At 41.9% G+C, this 19,429-nt stretch overlaps 1 protein-coding gene across 1 annotated transcript in view; it reads left to right on the forward strand.

Moving 5' to 3' along the window:
* Positions 1 to 513: 513 nt before the first annotated feature.
* KLHL41 (kelch like family member 41) overlaps positions 514 to 19,429 on the forward strand; it is a 36,504-nt gene continuing 17,588 nt past the window's right edge. Inside the window, exons 1-4 of the mRNA XM_077447925.1 lie at positions 514 to 1,702; positions 7,661 to 7,818; positions 7,899 to 8,006; positions 19,144 to 19,329. Of these exons, the coding sequence (XP_077304051.1) occupies positions 614 to 1,702; positions 7,661 to 7,818; positions 7,899 to 8,006; positions 19,144 to 19,329 (1,541 nt within the window). The 5' untranslated portion in view covers positions 514 to 613. The remainder of the gene's footprint in view (positions 1,703 to 7,660; positions 7,819 to 7,898; positions 8,007 to 19,143; positions 19,330 to 19,429) is intronic.

The raw sequence follows: 19,429 nt of genomic DNA on the forward strand, positions 1-19,429 counted from the left end.
TAGCAGAATACATACTGGCCTAAATTGATGAAGAAATTTTGACTTTTTTTTTTTTTTATTGGATGTTTTATAGCAGAAAGTAAAAAAAAATTAACACTCCTATACTACTTGTGAAAATCGGATTATAACAATGGATCCTCTATAAAACAAAGCTCTGTTTTGTTTTTCAAAATCAAAAATACATGTTAAATACATGCCAAAAATTATCCTTTTAACTAAGCTTGCTAAGTGAAATTTCGAAACCTGTTTTGATTTTTAGTAGTCTATTTCAAAATTCTAGCTATTATTATTATTGCAGTGATAGGTGCATTTCATATGTATTCTCTTAGTGCTTGTAGTCACTTTCACAAAGATATCCCTTCTAGTGACTAAAACCTACAGTTGTTTCTTTCAGTCTGTGACAGCTGCAGGAGCAATTCCTTTTTCCAAATTGGCCGACCAAATTCCATATTGTGAGAGGCCGTACCTATATTTAGCCGGTGGGCTTAAATTGCACAGAGCCTAAGCTTCCCAGAGTTCGCAGATCAGCCCTTTTGCTGCTGGACTTGGGAGCCGACAAGAGCTGTACAGCCTCTCTCCGCTTTCGTCCTCAACTCTTACTCCATACCGAAAAATGGATCCCACCCAGGAACTCAAAGAAGAACTCAGGCTTTATCAATCTACACTCCTTCAAGATGGGCTGAAAGAACTTCTTGATGAAAATAAATTTGTTGATTGTTTCTTAAAAGCTGGAGACAAGACCCTTCCATGTCACAGGCTCATTCTGGCAGCTTGCAGTCCCTATTTCCGGGAGTTCTTTTTGTCTGACGAGAGCGAAGAGAAGAAAAAAAATCTGGAGTTAGATAACGTTGACCCAAGTTTCATGGAAGCCATACTTAAATACCTTTATTCTGCCGATATTGACCTTAATGATGGAAATGTCCAGGATATATTTGCACTGGCCAGTCGTTTCCAAATCCCTTCCGTGTTCACAGTGTGTGTCACTTACCTTCAGAGGCGACTGTCACCTACCAATTGTCTGGCTATCTTCAGACTGGGCCTTCTGCTGGACTGCCCAAGACTTGCCATCACTGCACGGGACTATGTCTGTGATCGGTTTAGCCAGATTTGTAACGAAGAAGATTTTCTTCAGTTAGCCCCACATGAACTAATAGCCGTCGTCTCCAGCGATGCCCTAAATGTTGAAAAGGAAGAGACTGTCTTTGAGGCCGTGATGAAATGGGCCAGGACAGACAAGGAGAACAAAGTGAAGAGTCTTGTGGAGGTCTTTGATTGCATCAGGTTTCGCCTGCTGCCCGAAAAATATTTCAAAGATCGGGTAGAAAAGGAAGAGCTGCTCAAGGGGAACGCTGATATACAGAAAAAGATCAAGGATATCAAAGCTGCCTATGCTGGCAATTTACCAGAGCCTTCCAAGGAGAAGGCAGACGGTGATGTTGGCGATGAAGATTTACTTCCCGGATATCTGAATGACATTCCTAGGCATGGCATGTTCGTCAAAGATCTGATCATTATGGTCAGTGACACAGCAACAGTAGCTTATGATCCCCTAGAAAATGAGTGCTACTTGGTGGCCTTGTCTGAGCAGATCCCAAGAAATCATTGTAGCATAGTCTCCAAATCTAATCAGATTTATGTGGTTGGTGGACTATATGTGGATGAAGAAAGTAAAGATCAACCATTGCAGTCCTACTTCTTTCAGGTATGTAATCACAACCTTTTCTTAAAATGTTGCATGTAGGCCTTAAAGCAGGATTAAATCCAAAATGTAATGTATTGCAAGGTGTAGTGGCTGCATTTGTTTTCTTAGCTTCCTGTTTTTTCCTGTTGTTTTCACCTGGTGATCCCCAGATATTAACACAACTCTCCTCTCATGTATTAGAGGGCCTACACTCTGGAAGAAGGAGCACAGGGGCACTTTTGGACAGCAGTATTGTCAGTCTGGGGGGAGGGAAGTGTTAGAAGTGATAGCAGATTTAGACACTAACCAGTTGAACTCCAGCTAACATTTTATAGGCAGTTACGGCACTAGTTTTTTTTCCTTTTGGAATAAAGGTTTTATATAAAAGCCGATCAATGTAAGCACCCTTGTCAGTAGTAAATCCTGGTGCTGGCCATTGTAGTCTGTCTCCACTCACCATTTAGAATATGAAAACAATTTAGCCGCATTCCACTTAGCTACTCTTGTACTTTTTTAATCATCAATGAATTGACTGCACACAGTAATGTCTCCACCCAAAAACCAACCTTCCTTTGCACGTTTCAGCACTCCCGGCTTGCTCACAAGGATAGGGGTAGTCCCTTGGTTTTTGGGTGGAGACATTTTTGTATATAGTCAATTCATTGTTTTTTTAAAAGGAGCTAAGTGGAGTGCGGCTGATTTTTTTCATATGCTACATCTGCAGATTGTTCTGTTGAAAAATAACCGACTTACTGGCCAGATCACTAGGTGAAAATAAAGGAAAAAAGCCTAGAACAGAAAACGAATGCAGCCATCTCATATAAAAAATTGGTACACTGTAATATAATACATTTTCACTTAGGTTTAATACTGTTTAAAAGGTTTTTTAAATAACTAATTTGTCACGTATTCTTACTTGACAAAATACAAATATTTAACTTTTGGCCCTTGGCTTCTTCACAGACCAATATGAACATAAAGCCAAAACGATTTCCAGAATGTCTGTCTCAGATATTTACAATGTATGTGATTTTTGAACGGCCCCACAGTGTAACTAAGGCCTGGTTCACACCTATGTATTTTTTTGTGTGTTTTCAGTTTTGCAGAGACAAGCAGTCCATTTAACATGGTTTCCTATGGGTCATGTCCATATCTGTGCATTTTATGGAAAGGGTCAGGGACCAGCAGGTTGTGTTTTTGGTTCTATAGACTTCAATGGATCAAAAACGTGTATTGAAAAACGCAAAATGCACCTGGAATATGCAACCATATGCAACCTGTTCGGCTGCCTTCTTTCAGACAAGCATGCTGGACAACCAGCAACCCGATTGTTAGTACAGTGGCTCTGATCTAAACTGTCTAAGTTTTTTGTTCAACCCATTGGGTTAAATGAAAATAAATAAATAACTGGGGCATTAAACACCAAGAGTGCATTACGTACAGAGTGCAGAGTTGGGGGGGAGGGGGTTACACACAGAGTGCAGAGTTTGGAAGTTCATTATGCACATAGAGTTCAGGGTGCCAGTGTATACAGAGTACAGTGTTCAGGGGTGCTTTGCATGCAGAGTTCAGGTGTGCATTGCATACAGAGTGCAGAGTTCAGGGGTGCGCTGCATACAGAGTGCAGAGTTCAGGGGTGCGCTGCATACAGAGTGCAGAGTTCAGGGGCGCGCTGCATACAGAGTGCAGAGTTCAGGGGCGCGCTGCATACAGAGTGCAGAGTTCAGGGGTGAGCTGCATACTGAGTGCAGAGTTCAGGGGTGCGCTGCATACAGAGTGCAGAGTTCAGGGGTGCGCTGCATACAGAGTGCAGAGTTCGGGGGTGCGCTGCATACAGAGTGCAGAGTTCGGGGGTGCGCTGCATACAGAGTGCAGAGTTCGGGGGTGCGCTGCATACAGAGTGCAGAGTTCGGGGGTGCGCTGCATACAGAGTGCAGAGTTCGGAGGTGCGCTGCATACAGAGTGCAGAGTTCGGGGGTGCGCTGAATACAGAGTGAAGAGTTCGGGGGTGCGCTGCATGCAGAGTGCAGAGTTTGGGGGTGCAGGGTTCAGCCTTCTTACACAGCTGCTTACTTCTGCATCCTCTTGCATCCGCATCTCACTTTCAACCCTCTTCAACTCTGACCTCTGCATGCAACCCTCCTCTGCATGCAACCCTCCTCTCCACTGCCCCCATAATCTCCCATCTCCTTAAAAGCTCCACCATATTCCATGTGTCTTACATTTGTTGTCACGTTAAGCACCCAGTTGGCTTTAGTACCTTCCGGAACACTGTAGCTTTGCCTCTCACATGTGGGGAGATCATCTGCACTGCACCCCGAGCTCCTACATCTCCCTTATCCGGATCCTGCACTTAGTGGGAGCCACTCAGGAGATCAGATCTGTGGGTGGCATTGGGAGAAAAGCTGTCACTTGTAAACATAGAAGCTGGACTTGTGTATTTACAAGTGATAAAGGTGAGCAGGGAGCAAAGGGCCAGAGCCAGAAGTGGTGGAACTGAGTTCCGCCAAGTTCCAGCTCAAAAAAAGCCCTGGTTGCTGATGATCGTGTGCATGCATGCTGGATTTATATAATTCTATCACCAACCTCCATTGTCAACATCTAACAGACCCCAGGTGTGTACCCTGAACTATGCATATGCTACAGTATACACAAAAAAAATATTAGCAGGCAGGAATAGGAGTTATGAGCAAAAGGGGCTTACAAGGTCTCTTCCATTATTATCATTATTTTTTAAAATAAATTTGGTTCCTTATTAAAGTTTATTGGCAGGCATAGCCTTTCTTTTTAGTTGTGGATACACTAGGGAAGAGTTAAAAACCCTGTCACTGTTTATTGCCATCTGGGGCTCTGTTAGAGAGATTTCCCCTCACTTCCTGTCCTGGTGACAACGGTTTCATTACACAAGTGAGGGAAAAATCTCCCATAGCAAGACAGACAAACAGAATCAATAGATTCTTTCTGCTGGGATTCAAAATGTGGATAAACACCCTTGCAAACAGAGCCTTAGGGAGATTTACTCTTGCTTTCTGACAGGACAGGAAGTGATGGGAAATATCTCCAATGGGATGCAAACAATAATGCATAATAATATTTTGAGTTGAGCGGTGGAAGGCTACATTATCTGATAACGTTTTTATTGCTGTCAATGCCTTTCTGTCCAGGTGATATCCATTCCACCTCTATTTTAATAGATGTCTCAGGGACAGGAAACTAGGGGAAATCTCCCCAGTGGGTTTACAGACAACAATAAGCCCTTGTACACACGGTCGGAAATTCCGACGGAAAATGTCCAATCGGACCATGTTGTTGGATAATCCGACCATGTGTGGGCTCCATCTGACTTTTTCCGTCGGAATATCCGACCAACAAAGTTTGAGAGCTGGATATAAAATTTTCCGACAACATGATCCGATCGGCCTTTGTCCGATCGTTTGTAGAGAATTCCGATCGGACAAAGTGCCACGCATGCTCAGATCAAATTATGAGACCAAAGCTATTGGCTACTAGCCTGAACGTAGTCCCGTCGTAACAAACGAACGAACGCCATCACGTTCCGAGCGATCGGATTTTCCGACAACTTTGTCCGACTGTGCGTATGCAACACCAGTTCCGGACAAAATCTGTCAGAAAAAATCCGACGGATTTTGTGGTCGGAATGTCTGACCGGGGGCTAAGAACGTTCCAAAAATGTTAAATTCTTCACTCTATCATAAGAAATAGCTGGTGTTAGGATTTAAATTAAACTTTTTTTTATTTCTTGGATAGAGTCACGAGGAGTTAAAACAAGATATTTGTATTGCTGTCTGTGTCCTTACTAGGCAGATTTACTTTGTCTAATTTTCCTCATCACCAATGTCCATAGGAAATAAAGTGTGAATTCAAAAATTTGAGTTGCAGGCAAAACAGGTAAAAGGGGAAAAATATGTCAAAGGATACTTCTTCCTGTGACAACTAAGAGGAAATATCACTCATATTGGAAAGATATCCTCTCACTGGTGAGTCTACAGGACAGGAAGTGAAGAGAAATGTGACAAAGACGGCAATAAATAAATAAATATATATATATATATATATATATATATATATATATATATATATATATATATATATATATATATATATATATATATAATGTATGACAGTTGTAATCCTTCCCTACACTATTCAAAATGAACAAAGTTTTGCCTTACGGTATAATTTTACCAGTCTCATCACAACAAATTGATGCATGTGAGTGACCAGTGTGAACATGGATCTGGTCAGTGGCGGTTGGTGCTCAATTGTTTGTTTGTTTTTTGGGGGGGGGGGAGCAAACTACCACTAGGTCACTACCCAGGTCATGGGCGGCTTCCCTGGCTTATCCTCCTGGTCAATTTGGTCTTAGGACCCAGTTCCTGTCCTGATTGGCCGGGGAGGAGAAGCAGGAAGACCATATCGAATGTTCCAGCCGCTGGATCTAGTGGAAGTTGTTAGGAGTAATAGCTATTTAAAGAGATAAAAAAAAGTGATACACACCAATGCCACTGATTATAACAGTGCAGATGTTAAGCCAACCCTGTAATTTTCTAATTTGAACCAGTTTTACAGTCTCCAGTTTCGCAAAAAAACATGCAGGAATAAAGGATCAACCTCACAGCTAATATACTGTGAAATGCAGTAATGCTGCTGAAAAGGCAGTTTGTTACATATGTGTGAACCACTGAACAGTTTGGGGGCATTTAAAGGAGAAGTACAGCCAAAGCTCATACTAATGCTGGCTGACGTCAAAGAGCTGGTCCAGGCTCAAAAAAGACCGTGACCCTGTGGTCAGGATCCGCCTGCATGCATGGATCGGCATCTACATCGGCCTCCCAGCGAGCCGCTAAGAACCTGAGCTGGCAGCTCCTGCCCCCTCCACAGCCCAGCTCTGCCGGGGGGAGTGGTTGAGACAGATCAGACAGCAATGACTGACCGTCACCAGCTCTCTGCTCAGGGAGCTGTGAGAACCGAGTGATCAGCGATGTTTGATCACTCTGTTGTCAGTCTTTGCCCTTGTACACACGGTCGGAGATTCCGACAACCAAATCCGTCGGATTTTGTCCGATGGATCTTGTCCGAAACTGTTGCATACACACGGTCGGACAAAGTTGTCGGAAAATCCGATCTTTCAGAATGTGATGACGTAATTTAGTTACGATGGGGCTACGTTCAGGCTAGTAGCCAATAGCTTTGATGTAGGAATTTGATCTGAGCATGCCTGGCACTTTGTCCAATCGGAATTCTCTACACATGATCTGAGTATGTCCGATCAAAGCATTTTGACGGAAAATATTTCCGGCAAGTTGGAAAATTTGGTCCGACGGATATTCAGACGGAAACAGTCCGATGCAGACCACACACAGTCGGAATATCCGACAAAATGCTCCGATCGGACACATTCCATCGGAATCTCCGATCGTGTGTACAAGGGCTTACAGCTGTCAGACCGATGCTGCATCCACCTATGTAAGTATCATTCTAAAATAAAAACAATTCCCATAATTCTTTTTTAATAAATAAGATACTTAAAGGGGAACCTGAAGGCTAAGCTCACTTTTAAAGCCCCATACACATGGGCTGAATGTTGGTAAATATTTGCCGGTATTAAAAAACAAAATACCAGCCAACATTCTGCCCATTTGTATGTCGGTCTGTTCAACATGTGCATGCTGGAAAACCAGCAGCTGACTGACTCCCAATCAACGCTCTCAGCTTTGGTCCCCGTAGGTGTCACATAGTCTGATATAACTATAGTGCACATATGAAAGAGAACTGGTGAGATTAAACATCATTCTAAAATAAAATGAAATTAAATCGGAACAATGCCAATCAGTTATATACTGTCTTTACAATATCCACTTTGCTTCAAAATGATAGGATTACAGTAGAAGCCATTGCTAGTTATCTTGCAGCATTCTTTGTGATATTTTCTGACATTGCTGACTTTCTATATTTTAGTTGGACAGCATTGGAGGTGAATGGATTGGGCTCCCACCTCTTCCATCATCCAGATGTCTCTTTAGCCTGGGTGAGGCGGATAACTGTATCTATGCCATCGCTGGCAAAGACCTGCAATCTGAAGAGTCACTGGACACAGTGTTCTGTTATGATTCTAAGTATGCTGTTTATTGTTACTAAGCTCTTTATAATGTGACATATTAATAAATGGATATTAAGTTTCTTCTTCTGGTTTCAGAGCCGTAACCTGGAAAGAAGCAAAGAATCTCCCGGTCAAGGTTTATGGACATTCTGTGGTGTCACATAATGGGCTCATCTATACTCTTGGAGGAAAAACAGATGACAAGTAAGTGGCATGGCTTTGGATAATTAGCCAGAACACCATCTGTCTACCATTAGCACTTACTAATTCTTATTGCCCCATACACACGGTAGGACATTCCGACCACAAAAACCGTCTGAATTTTTCTGACGGATTTTGGCCAAAACTTGGGTTGCATACACACGGTCTCACACAGTTGTCGGAAAATCCGATTGTTCGGAATGAGGTGACGTACAAAATGTACGATGGGACTATGTAGAGGCCAGTAGTCAATAGCTTTCATCTCCAATTTTTTTCTGAGCATGCATGGCACTTTGTGCGTCGGAATACTCTACACCCGATCGGAAAAAGACTGAACGCATTTTGTTTTCGGAAAATTTTAGATCCAGCTCTCAAAGTTTTTCCGTCGAAAATTCCGACAGAAAAAGTCAGAGCCCACACACGATCGGATTTTTCGACAACATAATCCGATCAGACTTTTTCCGTCTGAATTTCCGACCGTGTGTATGGGGCATTATGTGTATATGATCCACTAAATGTAAGATCTCCCTACCAGATTTCCCATCTGTGTTCCTGTCCACCTTGGCAATCTGTGGGCTCTTTCACACTAGTGGTAATGCTTACTCTCATCTGAAAAGTGATCCACTGTAGATCAAGGTCAGGGTAAGCATATGTACAATCATAGGGTTCAACTATGCAGCTGTCAGACTCTGGGTTTCACAAACTCCAAAAAGCTTCACAAGATCTCTCCCTCATGGAAATGATGGTATAGCATATAAAATAAAGGAAAGAAGATGGTGTAAAATCCTCAATACGCTTTAATAAAAAAAGCTATTGCACTTACATAAGTAACCAAAATACAAGTATGTCACAATTCACACATATTTCATTGGTAAACACTCATGAATATGCTGATATTTCATTTATTTTGAGTGTGCATTCTGTGGTGCACTTTAATGGTGGCCACACACCCTTCAATTTTGTTATCCGGTTGAATGTGTGGTTCGATTAAAACAATAGAATCCACAAGCAATCAAATAACCATAACCTGATTGATCTAGACTCAGTTTAGATTGGATTTGATTATACTCAGTCCATTGGCCAGGGTGTAAAATTATTGATTGTTTTGTATCAATTGGCAGTGTTGAGATACTTTTGTTCATGAATACAATAATATTTCAATCGCTCAGATTATGAGCTTACATGCTGGAAACAGACAGGATCAAAAACTATCGATCAAATCCACTTCCCAGTGTGTGGCTTATTGATTGAATGATTTGTTGACTATAAGTTGATTATTCTTTTCAGAAGAGATCATTTGGAATATAAATCGTTGTGTATCAAAGTGTGGATGGCCACCATAACACTTAATTCAGATGGATAAATGAGGGCAGATTGGCTGCTGCACCCAGATGCAGTTAAGCGTCTCTTCTGCTGTGCTATGGCCACATACTAACTGGTTGTAAAGCTGTGGCCAGTCTGTATGTGTCCTTGGGCGCAAAGTTTCCACATCCCGGGCTGGAATCCCTAATCATATATAACCACTCAAATGAGTGGTTACATGGCACCACCCATTGACTGGGTGCAAATCTGACTTTGACTGTTCACACACACTGGGGATGGTTTACGAAAGGCAAATAGACTGTTTAATCTGCAAGTGCAGTTGCACTCAGTTCCCTTGGTAAATGTAATGTGGTAAAGCTTCACTTTGTAAAGAATACCCAATCAGGTGCAAGGAAAAGAAAAAAAAGCATCTTTCCTTGTACATGATTGGATGATGGCTTTACCACATTTACTAAGCTCTGGGGAAAATGAGTGCAACGATACTTGCAAAGTGCACAGTCTACTTGCCTAAGGAACTTTGTAGACAGGACAGACTATGCCAAGTGGATGTGCCTGCTCGGCAAGTGATCTCTCTGATGATCCCCGCTGACAGGTCCATGTCCGCTCCTCTACGCAGAGCTCAGTGGACACAGTTCGCGCTTCTCTATTGGGTGGTCAGATGGAAATGGACTACCTGTCCGGTTCCACCCTACTGTCATCTGATCCAGTCCATCGTTTCCATCCATCTGTTTTTAGCAAACCAGATTGGATGCCGGTGGACATCCACTGAGCTATAGAGGGTCCGATCGGGTCTGCCTGGAAAACTGACTGGCGTACCCGATTGGTCCATCAATGTGAAAGGGGCCTAAAAGGGAAGTTCTGCTTTATACCCTCCTACTCTTTTCTTTGGGGGGAGGGGGGGAGAGCGGGTACCTGGTTTTGACAAGTACCCGCTCCCACTTCTGGCTGAATCGCCGTGGCAATTCCACCGGAAGTTCCCCACCCACCCTTCTTTCTACAGCTCGTGCATACACAGTGGGCAGCCGGCTGTGAAGCCACAAGCAATGGCAGGTGGCTACCAACAGTAAACATGCCTCCGCCGGGGACCTGAAGCACGGCAAAAAATGTGTTCAGGTGAGGATGCCGCTGGACAGGTAAGTGTCCTTTTATTATATTTGTAGCTGCTGACTTTTATTTATTTTTTTCAGACTAAATAACTGCTTTAAGATTTATGTCAAGAGTTTTCATAGAAACGTGTACAAGTTGAAAGATTTTGCCTCTCCTCTTGCTTTGATCACCAAAATGTTTAGATTTCCCCTTTCTTTCTGTCTTGGTGACAGAGAGGAACACAAAAAGCAAAAACAACCTAACACTGGACTTTACGCTTCTTTACGCTAATAAAATTGGGGTAAAAATTCTCTTTTTGCCCCAGACTTCATGGAGCACATGGTGAAGTACAGAGCAGTGCACACTGCAGTCTGATGTGTGTGTTATACAAAGTCAGTTGCAGTCGCACTTTTATCTAGCAAGTGTCAGACATGAGAGAGAAGCTACATGTCACCCTTCCCGTCTCTGGGGGCCTGGCCGCTATTTTTAGATTATAGCCAGCTTTACTCTCTCTTTAAATGACAACCTGGTGAAGTCTGTCACAGTTCTTTAGTGCACCTGTTGAGCGATCAGCTAGGAATTCTGGGGAATATACCAGACCCTTTCACTAAACTAGCAGCCTGCAGAGGGCTTCAGCACTAAAATGAATCATCATATTGCAATTGTGCTTCATACAGTAGATGTTAACTAATGAGCTCTAATTTAAAGACAGATTTATAAACACAAGGGAGCTTATGTCTTTATTAAAAAATCATTAAAGTGGTTGTAAACCCTAACATATAACCAGTGAAGTGGCTGGCTTAGGATGATAGAGATTAACCACTTGCCTACCGGCACTTACACCCCCTTCCTGCCCAGGCCATTTTTCAGCTTTCAGTGCTGTCGCACTTTGAATGACAATTGCGTGATCATGTAACACTGTACCCAAACTATTTTTTTATCATTTTCTTCACACAAATAGAGCTTTATTTTGGTGGTATTTAATCACTGCTGGGTTTTTTGTTTTTTACAAAAAAAAGACCAAAAGTTTTGAGAAAAAAACGTTTTTTTACTTTTTTTCTGCCAGTAAATTTTGTAACTAATTAATTTTTTTCCTTCACTAATGTGCGCTGATGAGGCAGCACTGATAGGCTGAACTGGTGGGCACTGATTAGGTGGCACTGATGAGGAGGCACTAATATGTCACACTTATGGGCACTGATAGGTGGTACTGATAGGTGGCACTGATGGGCAGTAATAGGCGGCACGGATAGGTGGCATGGATAGGCGGTACTGATGGGCATTGATGGGTGGCACTGATGGGTGACACTGATGTCATTGATCAACAACAGTGATGGGTGGCACTGATTGCCAGCACTAACTGGCATTGCTAATGGGCACTGATTGGTGGCACTTGTGGGCACTGATTGCTGCCACTTGTGAGCACTGATTGCTGGCATTGGTGGGCAATGGTGGACACTGTATGGCGACACTGTATTTATATATTGCAATCAGGGCACTGATGATCAGTGCCCCGATTACATTCCTAGATGCCCCCCTGCCTGGAGATGCCGCTGATCGACTCCCCTTGCCATACACTCTGTCAGTGTGAGGCAAGGAGCGCTGATTACCAGCACTTCCTTGTTTATATGTGACTGGCTGTGATTGGACACAGCCAATCACATGGTTAAAGACCCGTGGACGCGGCTCTTTACAGAGATGGGGTCGCACCATGTCCTAGCATCATGGCGTGGCTGCGATCGCTGAGCGCCCCCAGGGACACGTGAGAGCGGCTGTTCTGGGATGATGTCATATGACGTTGTGTAAATAAAGGGAAAATACTGCACTAAACCCAAAAAAGTAAAAAAAGCTAACAAACAAAGTCCAAGCAGTAATCAAATAAAAAGTGTAGCGCTAAAATAAAGCCCAAAAGGGCCACAATAAATGAAAAATCAAAGTGAAAATAAATAAAGAAGACCCGTGAACAAAACCATATAAACACAGAATCACAGTGGTGCACTAGTGATAATACTGGATTACTGAACGCTTGTCAAATGGCCAGTGTTCACATACAAAAGAGTCCAATGAATGAAAAACTGGCTCTTAATCCTAGACTGGAACAGATGTCATATAGTCGAAGTGGACTATGATGATAAAACGTATTCTGATGAGAGGATGGGTACTCTTAGTGGAACAGGTGGATGCACAAACCATACGGTGGTTCGTCAAAAAGGCTTGTAGTACTGGTTTCCCGATGTAGGGTAATAACAAGCTGGAAAAAAGCACAGAGACTGTAACACCAATCTGCACGAAGTTGGAAGGTGGTTCCAGAGCGATGAAATCAGAACGTAGGTTCCCAGGATATCCAAATGTGATGTTCAGAGATCAGTCATCATACTCAAAACATGGGGAAAGAGAAAGGACAAAAGCTCTACATGGTGTAGGTCAACCAAAATAGGTTTATTTGAAAAAAGTACCATACAATGATTTGCAGGTAATAATTAAAACGTGATCACAAAAAATTGTATATAAAAGCAATGTAGGGAGCAGGAGGTGCTGGCCCGACATGTTTTGACTAAATAGTCTTCAACTGCCCACAGATCTGTCAGTGTCCCTGACCACTGCCACATCAGTTATGTGATGACGCTGTACTGCACTGGTGACAGTATGTAAAAAAAAAAAAATTAACAAAAAACTTGCCATGCCTCTAAATACCTTAGGAAACAAGAGAGTAATGGGACTTTAAATGACGACCTCTATCCCTAAAGCGGAAATAAGAAAGGGGTTATTGGGACTTTAAGTGAAGCACATGGTAGAAGAAATAATAATGGTTAAACATTAGTATTTTAATCTATATACAAGATGATGACATACAAAAAAGAAGAATTCATATATGTATACATGCACGCTTCTGAAATTGCATAGTATCCCATGAAAGTAACTGATACAAAAAGTCAAATACTTATTGGGTAATGGATGAAAATGGGTTATAGAATACAGATGAACCACAGTTGAGGTCAAGCTATGTGTTGAGAACATGATGACATTTTGTGGCCAGTTGCCACTTATCAGGAGAAAACGCATAGCATACCTGAAAAAAAGTACCAAATAAGATCTAATGTTTTGCCCAGGGGAAACATGATGTGTATCTCCCTGGGATACTTACGTAGAAATTGTTCTAAAAATGCAGTGTTGCAATTCAGGATCTGCGAAGCAAGTCTATCCCGGACGCTGAGGGAATGAACCAAAGGAAGAAGTGAGCACACGACACACCCCAGGAGCACCCTCCAACCATAATGGGCAAGGGTGAAAAAGATTTCTATGTACACTACCGTTCAAAAGTTTGGGGTCACATTGAAATGTCCTTATTTTTGAAGGAAAAGCACTGTACTTTTCAATGAAGCTAACTTTAAACTAGTCCTAACTTTAAACAAATATACTCTATACATTGCTAATGTGGTAAATAACTATTCTAACTGCAAATGTCTAGTTTTTGGTGCAATATCTACATAGGTATATAGAGGCCCATTTCCAGCAACTATCACTCCAGTGTTCTAATGGTACAATGTGTTTGCTCATTGGCTCAGAAGGCTAATTGATGATTAGCAAACCCTTGTGCAATCATGTTCACACATCTAAAAACAATCTAGCTCCTTCCAGAAGCTACAAAACTGACCTTCCTGTGAGCAGATTGAGTTTCTGGAGCATCACATTTGTGGGGTCAATTAAACGCTCAAAATGGCCAGAAAAAGAGAACTTTCATCTGAAACTCGACAGTCTATTCTTGTTCTTAGAAATGAAGGCTATTCCATGCGAGAAATTGCAAAGAAATTGAAGATTTCCTACAACGGTGTGTACTACTCCCTTCAGAGGACAGCACAAACAGGCTCTAACCAGAGTAGAAAAAGAAGTGGGAGGCCGCGTTGCACAACTAAGCAAGAAGATAAGCACATTAAAGTCTCTGGTTTGAGAAACAGACGCCTCACAGGTCCCCAACTGGCATCTTCATTAAATAAATGAATAAGGAAGGCTATCACTCCATTTTGCAACGCCATGCCATACCCAGTGGACAGCGCTTGATTGGAGCCAATTTCATCCTACAACAGGACAATGACCCTAAACACACCTCCAAATTGTGCAAGAACTATTTACAGCAGAAGCAGGCAGCTGGTATTCTATCGGTAATGGAGTGGCCAGCACAGTCACCAGATCTGAACCCCATTGAGCTGTTGTGGGAGCAGCTTGACCGTATGGTACGCCAGAAGTGCCCATCCAACCAATCCAACTTGTGGGAGCTGCTTCTAGAAGCGTGGGGTGCAATTTCTCCAGCTTACCTCAATAAATTAACAGCTAGAATGCCAAAGGTGTGCAATGCTGTAATTGCTGCAAAAGGAGGATTCTTTGACGAAAGCAAAGTTTGATGTAAAAACAATGTTATTTCAAATACAAATCATTATTTCTAACCTTGTCAATGTCTTGACTCTATTTTCTATTCATTTCACAACGTATGGTGGTGAATAAGTGTGACTTTTCATGGAAAACACAAAATTGTTTGGGTGACCCCAAACTTTTGAACGGTAGTGTAAGTATTCCAGGGAGATACACATCTTGTTTCTCCTTGCCGCTACCTTTTTTCTTACCATCTGGGCAAAACATTAGATCCTATTTGGTACCTTTTTTCATTTTTTTCAGATATGCTATGCGTTTCCTCCTGATAAGTGGCAACTGGCCACAAAATGCGTGGAGCCCATCAATGTCATCATGTTCCCAACACATAGCTTGACCTCAACTGTGATTCATCTGTATCCTATAACCCATTTTATCCATTACCCAATAAGCATTTGGCTTTTTATACCAGTTACTTTCATTGGGATACTATGTGATTTCAGACGTGTATGAATTATTTTTTGTATGTCATCATCTTGTATATAGATTAAAATACTCATGTTTTCAAATGTTCAAATTTTGTCTTTTGAAAATACTCATGTTTAACCCTGTATCACATGTCATGAGGTATGATTTGTTTTTATGGCAATTAAACAACTTACATTATTTCTCCTACCATGTGTCTTGTGTCTCACTCAAAAGTTCCAATAACCCCTTTCTTACTAAATACCTTAGGCCGCGTACACACGCGGGGACTGTTCGCCCAACTTTGTCCGCTGAACAGTGTTTCGGCGGACAGTCCGCCCGTGTGTGGGCTTTCAGCGGACAGTTTCAGCGAACAGTTTGCTGAACAAGGTTTTTCGGAATTTCGGAAAAACTGTCCGCTGAAACTTGGTTTCAGCGAACAGTCCCCTCGTGTGTAGGCTTGTTCGTCAAACTAAGTTCCGCGCATGCTCAGAAAGGATTTACACGCCGAAAGTTGTAATGCAGTGTATAGGACGTTGTATTTTCCGTCCCGTCGTACGTGCCGTTCACGTCATCGCGCACGGTTTCAGCAAACTGTTCGTTCGTCGTGTGTGGGCAAGTCCGTCCATGCTAATTTTGAGCGGACTGTTTGCTGAAACTGTTTGACGGACAAAGTTGAGCGAACAGTCCCCGCGTGTGTACGCGGCCTCAGACTGTCTACTTTCCAAAAAAAGGTCATTTTGGGGGTATGTGTACTGTCCTGGCATTTTAGGGCCTCAAGAAATAAGATGACTACATCAGGATTGATCTATTTTTTAGATATATACAGTGGGGGAAATAATTATTTGATCCCCTGCAGATTTTGTAAGTTTGCCCACTTACAAATGAATGAAGGGTCTATAATTTTTTTTATCATAGGTGTATTTTAAATGAAAAAGCTGACTATGACCCTAATGCCCTGTACACACGGTCGGACATTCCGACAACAAAATCCGTCAGATTTTTTTTGCGATGGATTTTGGCCCAAACTTGTCTTGCATAGACACGGTCGCACAAAGTTGTCGGAAAATCCGATCGTTCAGAACATGGTGATGTAGAACGCGTACGACGGGACTATTACGAGGGCAGTAGCAATAGCTTTCGTCTCTTAATTTATTCTGAGAATGCGTGGCACTTTGTCCGTCGGAAATTGTCTACACACAATCGGAAATTTAAACGATTGGATTTTGTTGTCGGAAAATTTTAGATCCTGCTCTCAAACTTTGTGTATCGGAAATTCCGATGGAAAAAGTCAGATGGAGACCACACACGATCGGATTTTCTGAAAACAAGAGCCAATCGCACACTTTCCGTCGGAAAGTCCGACAATGTGTACAGGGCAATAGAACACCATCCCTACAGTCAAGCACGGAGGTGGAAATAATATACTTTGGGGCTGTTTCTCTGCTGAAGGTACAGAACGACTTTGCTGCATTGAGGGGCCAATGGATGGGGCCATGTATTGTAAAATCTTGGATAAGAACCTTCTTCCCTCAGCCAGAACACTGAAGATGGGTCATGGATGGGTCTTTCAGCATTACAATGACCCAAAACATACCGCCAAGAAGTGACTCAAGAAGAAGCACATTAAGGTAATTGAGTGGCCTTGCCAGTCTTCAGACCTTAATCCTATAGAAAATGTATGGAGGGAGCTGGAACTTCGAGTTGCCAAGCGACAGCCAAGAAACCTTAGGGATTTAGAGAAGATCTGTAAAGAAGAGTGGACCAAAATCCCTCCTGAGATGTGTGCAAAAATCTGGTCACTAACTGCAAGATAGGTCTTGCCTCTGTGCTTGCCAACAAGGGTTTCTCTACCAAGTACAGGGTCTTGTTTTGCTTTGGAATTAAATATTTCATTTACTCACTGAAATGCAACTTAATTCATAGCATTTTTTAATGTGTTTTTCCTGGTTTTTGGTTGATATTCTATCTCTAGCATTTAAAATACACCTATGATAAAAAATTATAGACCTTTAATTTCTTTGTAAGTGGGCAAACTTATAAAATCTGCAGGGGATCGAATAATTTTTCCCCACTGCGCCATAGTTTGTGGATGCTATAACTTTAGTAGATAACATGCTATTGTTCCGCCACAAAGGGGCTAGTGTTGACAGTGGTAACAAAAGTTTGCTAACAAAGATAGATAAACTGCAACAAGAATGATGATGTAACAACAGAAGATAGGCCTTTTCATAACGCAATGAGGGCCAAGGGATCCTAGGGAGATCCCCTACAACAACGGGGGCCACCAATATCCACACAATAGTGCAATTTATAGCCTAGGACTGTATAACTTTCCTACAGACTAAATAATATACACTGATTTGGGTTATCTTTAGCAAAAAGATGTAGCAGAATAAACTTGGGGCTAAATTTATGAAGAACAATTATTGCAAAACTTATAACAAAAATCTAGAAAAACTTGTTTTTTGTTTCTAAATTTTTTGTCTTTTTTTTATTTCTTTAGCAAAAAATAAAAAAGCCAGTGGTGATTAAATACCACCAAAAGAAAGCACTAGTTGTGTGAACAAAATGATAAACATTTAGTTTGGGTACAGTGTTGCATGACTGCACAATTGTTATTCAAAGTGTTACAGCAATGAAAGCTGAAAATTGTCCTGGTCAGGAAGGAGGTAAAAGTGTTGGTATTGAAGTGGTTAATGACACCAACTGTTAACATGCTGCCATGCTCTGTTCCTCATAGATAAGTTATGTGTATTACTGTCTGGAAATTGTAAGTGAATGGTTATTCCTTAAAAAAAATAAAAATAAATACTTGATTAAAAAATACTTGATTAACCTCTTGGCGTCCGCGCTATAGCCAAATGACGGCCACAGCACGGACCTGAATTTACAGGAGGCTGTCATATGATGGCCTCCCCTTTGCATGCGCCCTGCATGCCACCTGCAGGACGTGCTGTGATCACGAGTCACTGAGACTCGGGTGATCACAGATCCGAGTAAGGGGCCGATCCTGGCCCCTTACCATGTGATCAGCTGTCAGCCAATGACATCTGATCACATGATGTAAACAAAAGCTTGGTAATCATTTTTTTTTTCCTCACGCTGACAGTGCAAGGGACATCGGTCCCAAGGAGGAAGAGACAATTCTGCCTCATCTGTGCCACCAGTACCCCCTGCCAGTGCCACCTGCCAGTGCCACCTATCAATGCCCATGAGTGCCACCTATCAATGCCCACATGTGCCACCTATCAATGCCCACCAGTGGTGCTAATCAGTGCCACCTAGCAGTGCTGCCTATAAGTGTAACCAACCAGTGCTGATCAGTACCCATTGTTGCCACTCATCAGTGCCCATCACTGCCACCTATCGGTGCCCATCAGTACCGCCTCATCAGCGTACATCAATGAAGGAGAAAAATTACCTGTTTGCAAAATTTTAATTTGTTTTTAAAAATTCTGTATTTTTAAAATTTTTTAACAAAAACTAAAAACCACAGAGGTGATCAAATACCACCAAAAGAAAGCTCTATTTGTGGGAAAAAAATGATAAAAAATTTCATTTGGGAACAGTGTTGTATGACCGCGTAATTGTCATTCAAATTGCAATAGCGCTGAAAGCTGAAAAAGTGCCCAGTAAGCGAGTGGTTAAAAAATAGTTATTAGGAGCAAATTTAAATTTTTGCATTGAGGTAATGTACGGTAAAATATGCATCATTATTGTGTGAACTGCAGTTAATTTTTAATCACACTCCAATGCAAAATGACAGAATCTCCATTTAGTTCTAAATGGCTAAATTACCTGAGGTTGGCAGTAAAGGAGTAAAAACGCATGTGGCATAGAATAGGTCGGTCAGACATGCCTACTTTAATGCATTGTGATGTTTTTCTCTTCATTGTAGGAAATGTACAGGCAGAATGTTTGTGTTCAACCCCAAAAAAGGAGACTGGAAAGACCTTCCTCCAATGAGGACAGCCCGCTCAATGTTCGGTGTTGCTCTTCACAAGAACAAGATCTTCGTCGTTGGTGGAGTCACAGAGGATGGACTAACTGCATCAGTTGAAACTTATGATATTGCTGCTAACAAGTATGTTCATGAAGGGTCTATATGTGGCTTATCAACATACACCATGGTACAGTACTGAGTGTATTATAGTATGAAAGACGAGATCATTCACCAACCTCAA

This window comes from Lithobates pipiens, unplaced genomic scaffold (genome assembly GCF_037356315.1).
Source record: "Lithobates pipiens isolate NorthernLeopardFrog02 unplaced genomic scaffold, aLitPip1_a1.2 Scaffold_22, whole genome shotgun sequence".
Lineage (NCBI taxonomy): Eukaryota > Metazoa > Chordata > Amphibia > Anura > Ranidae > Lithobates > Lithobates pipiens.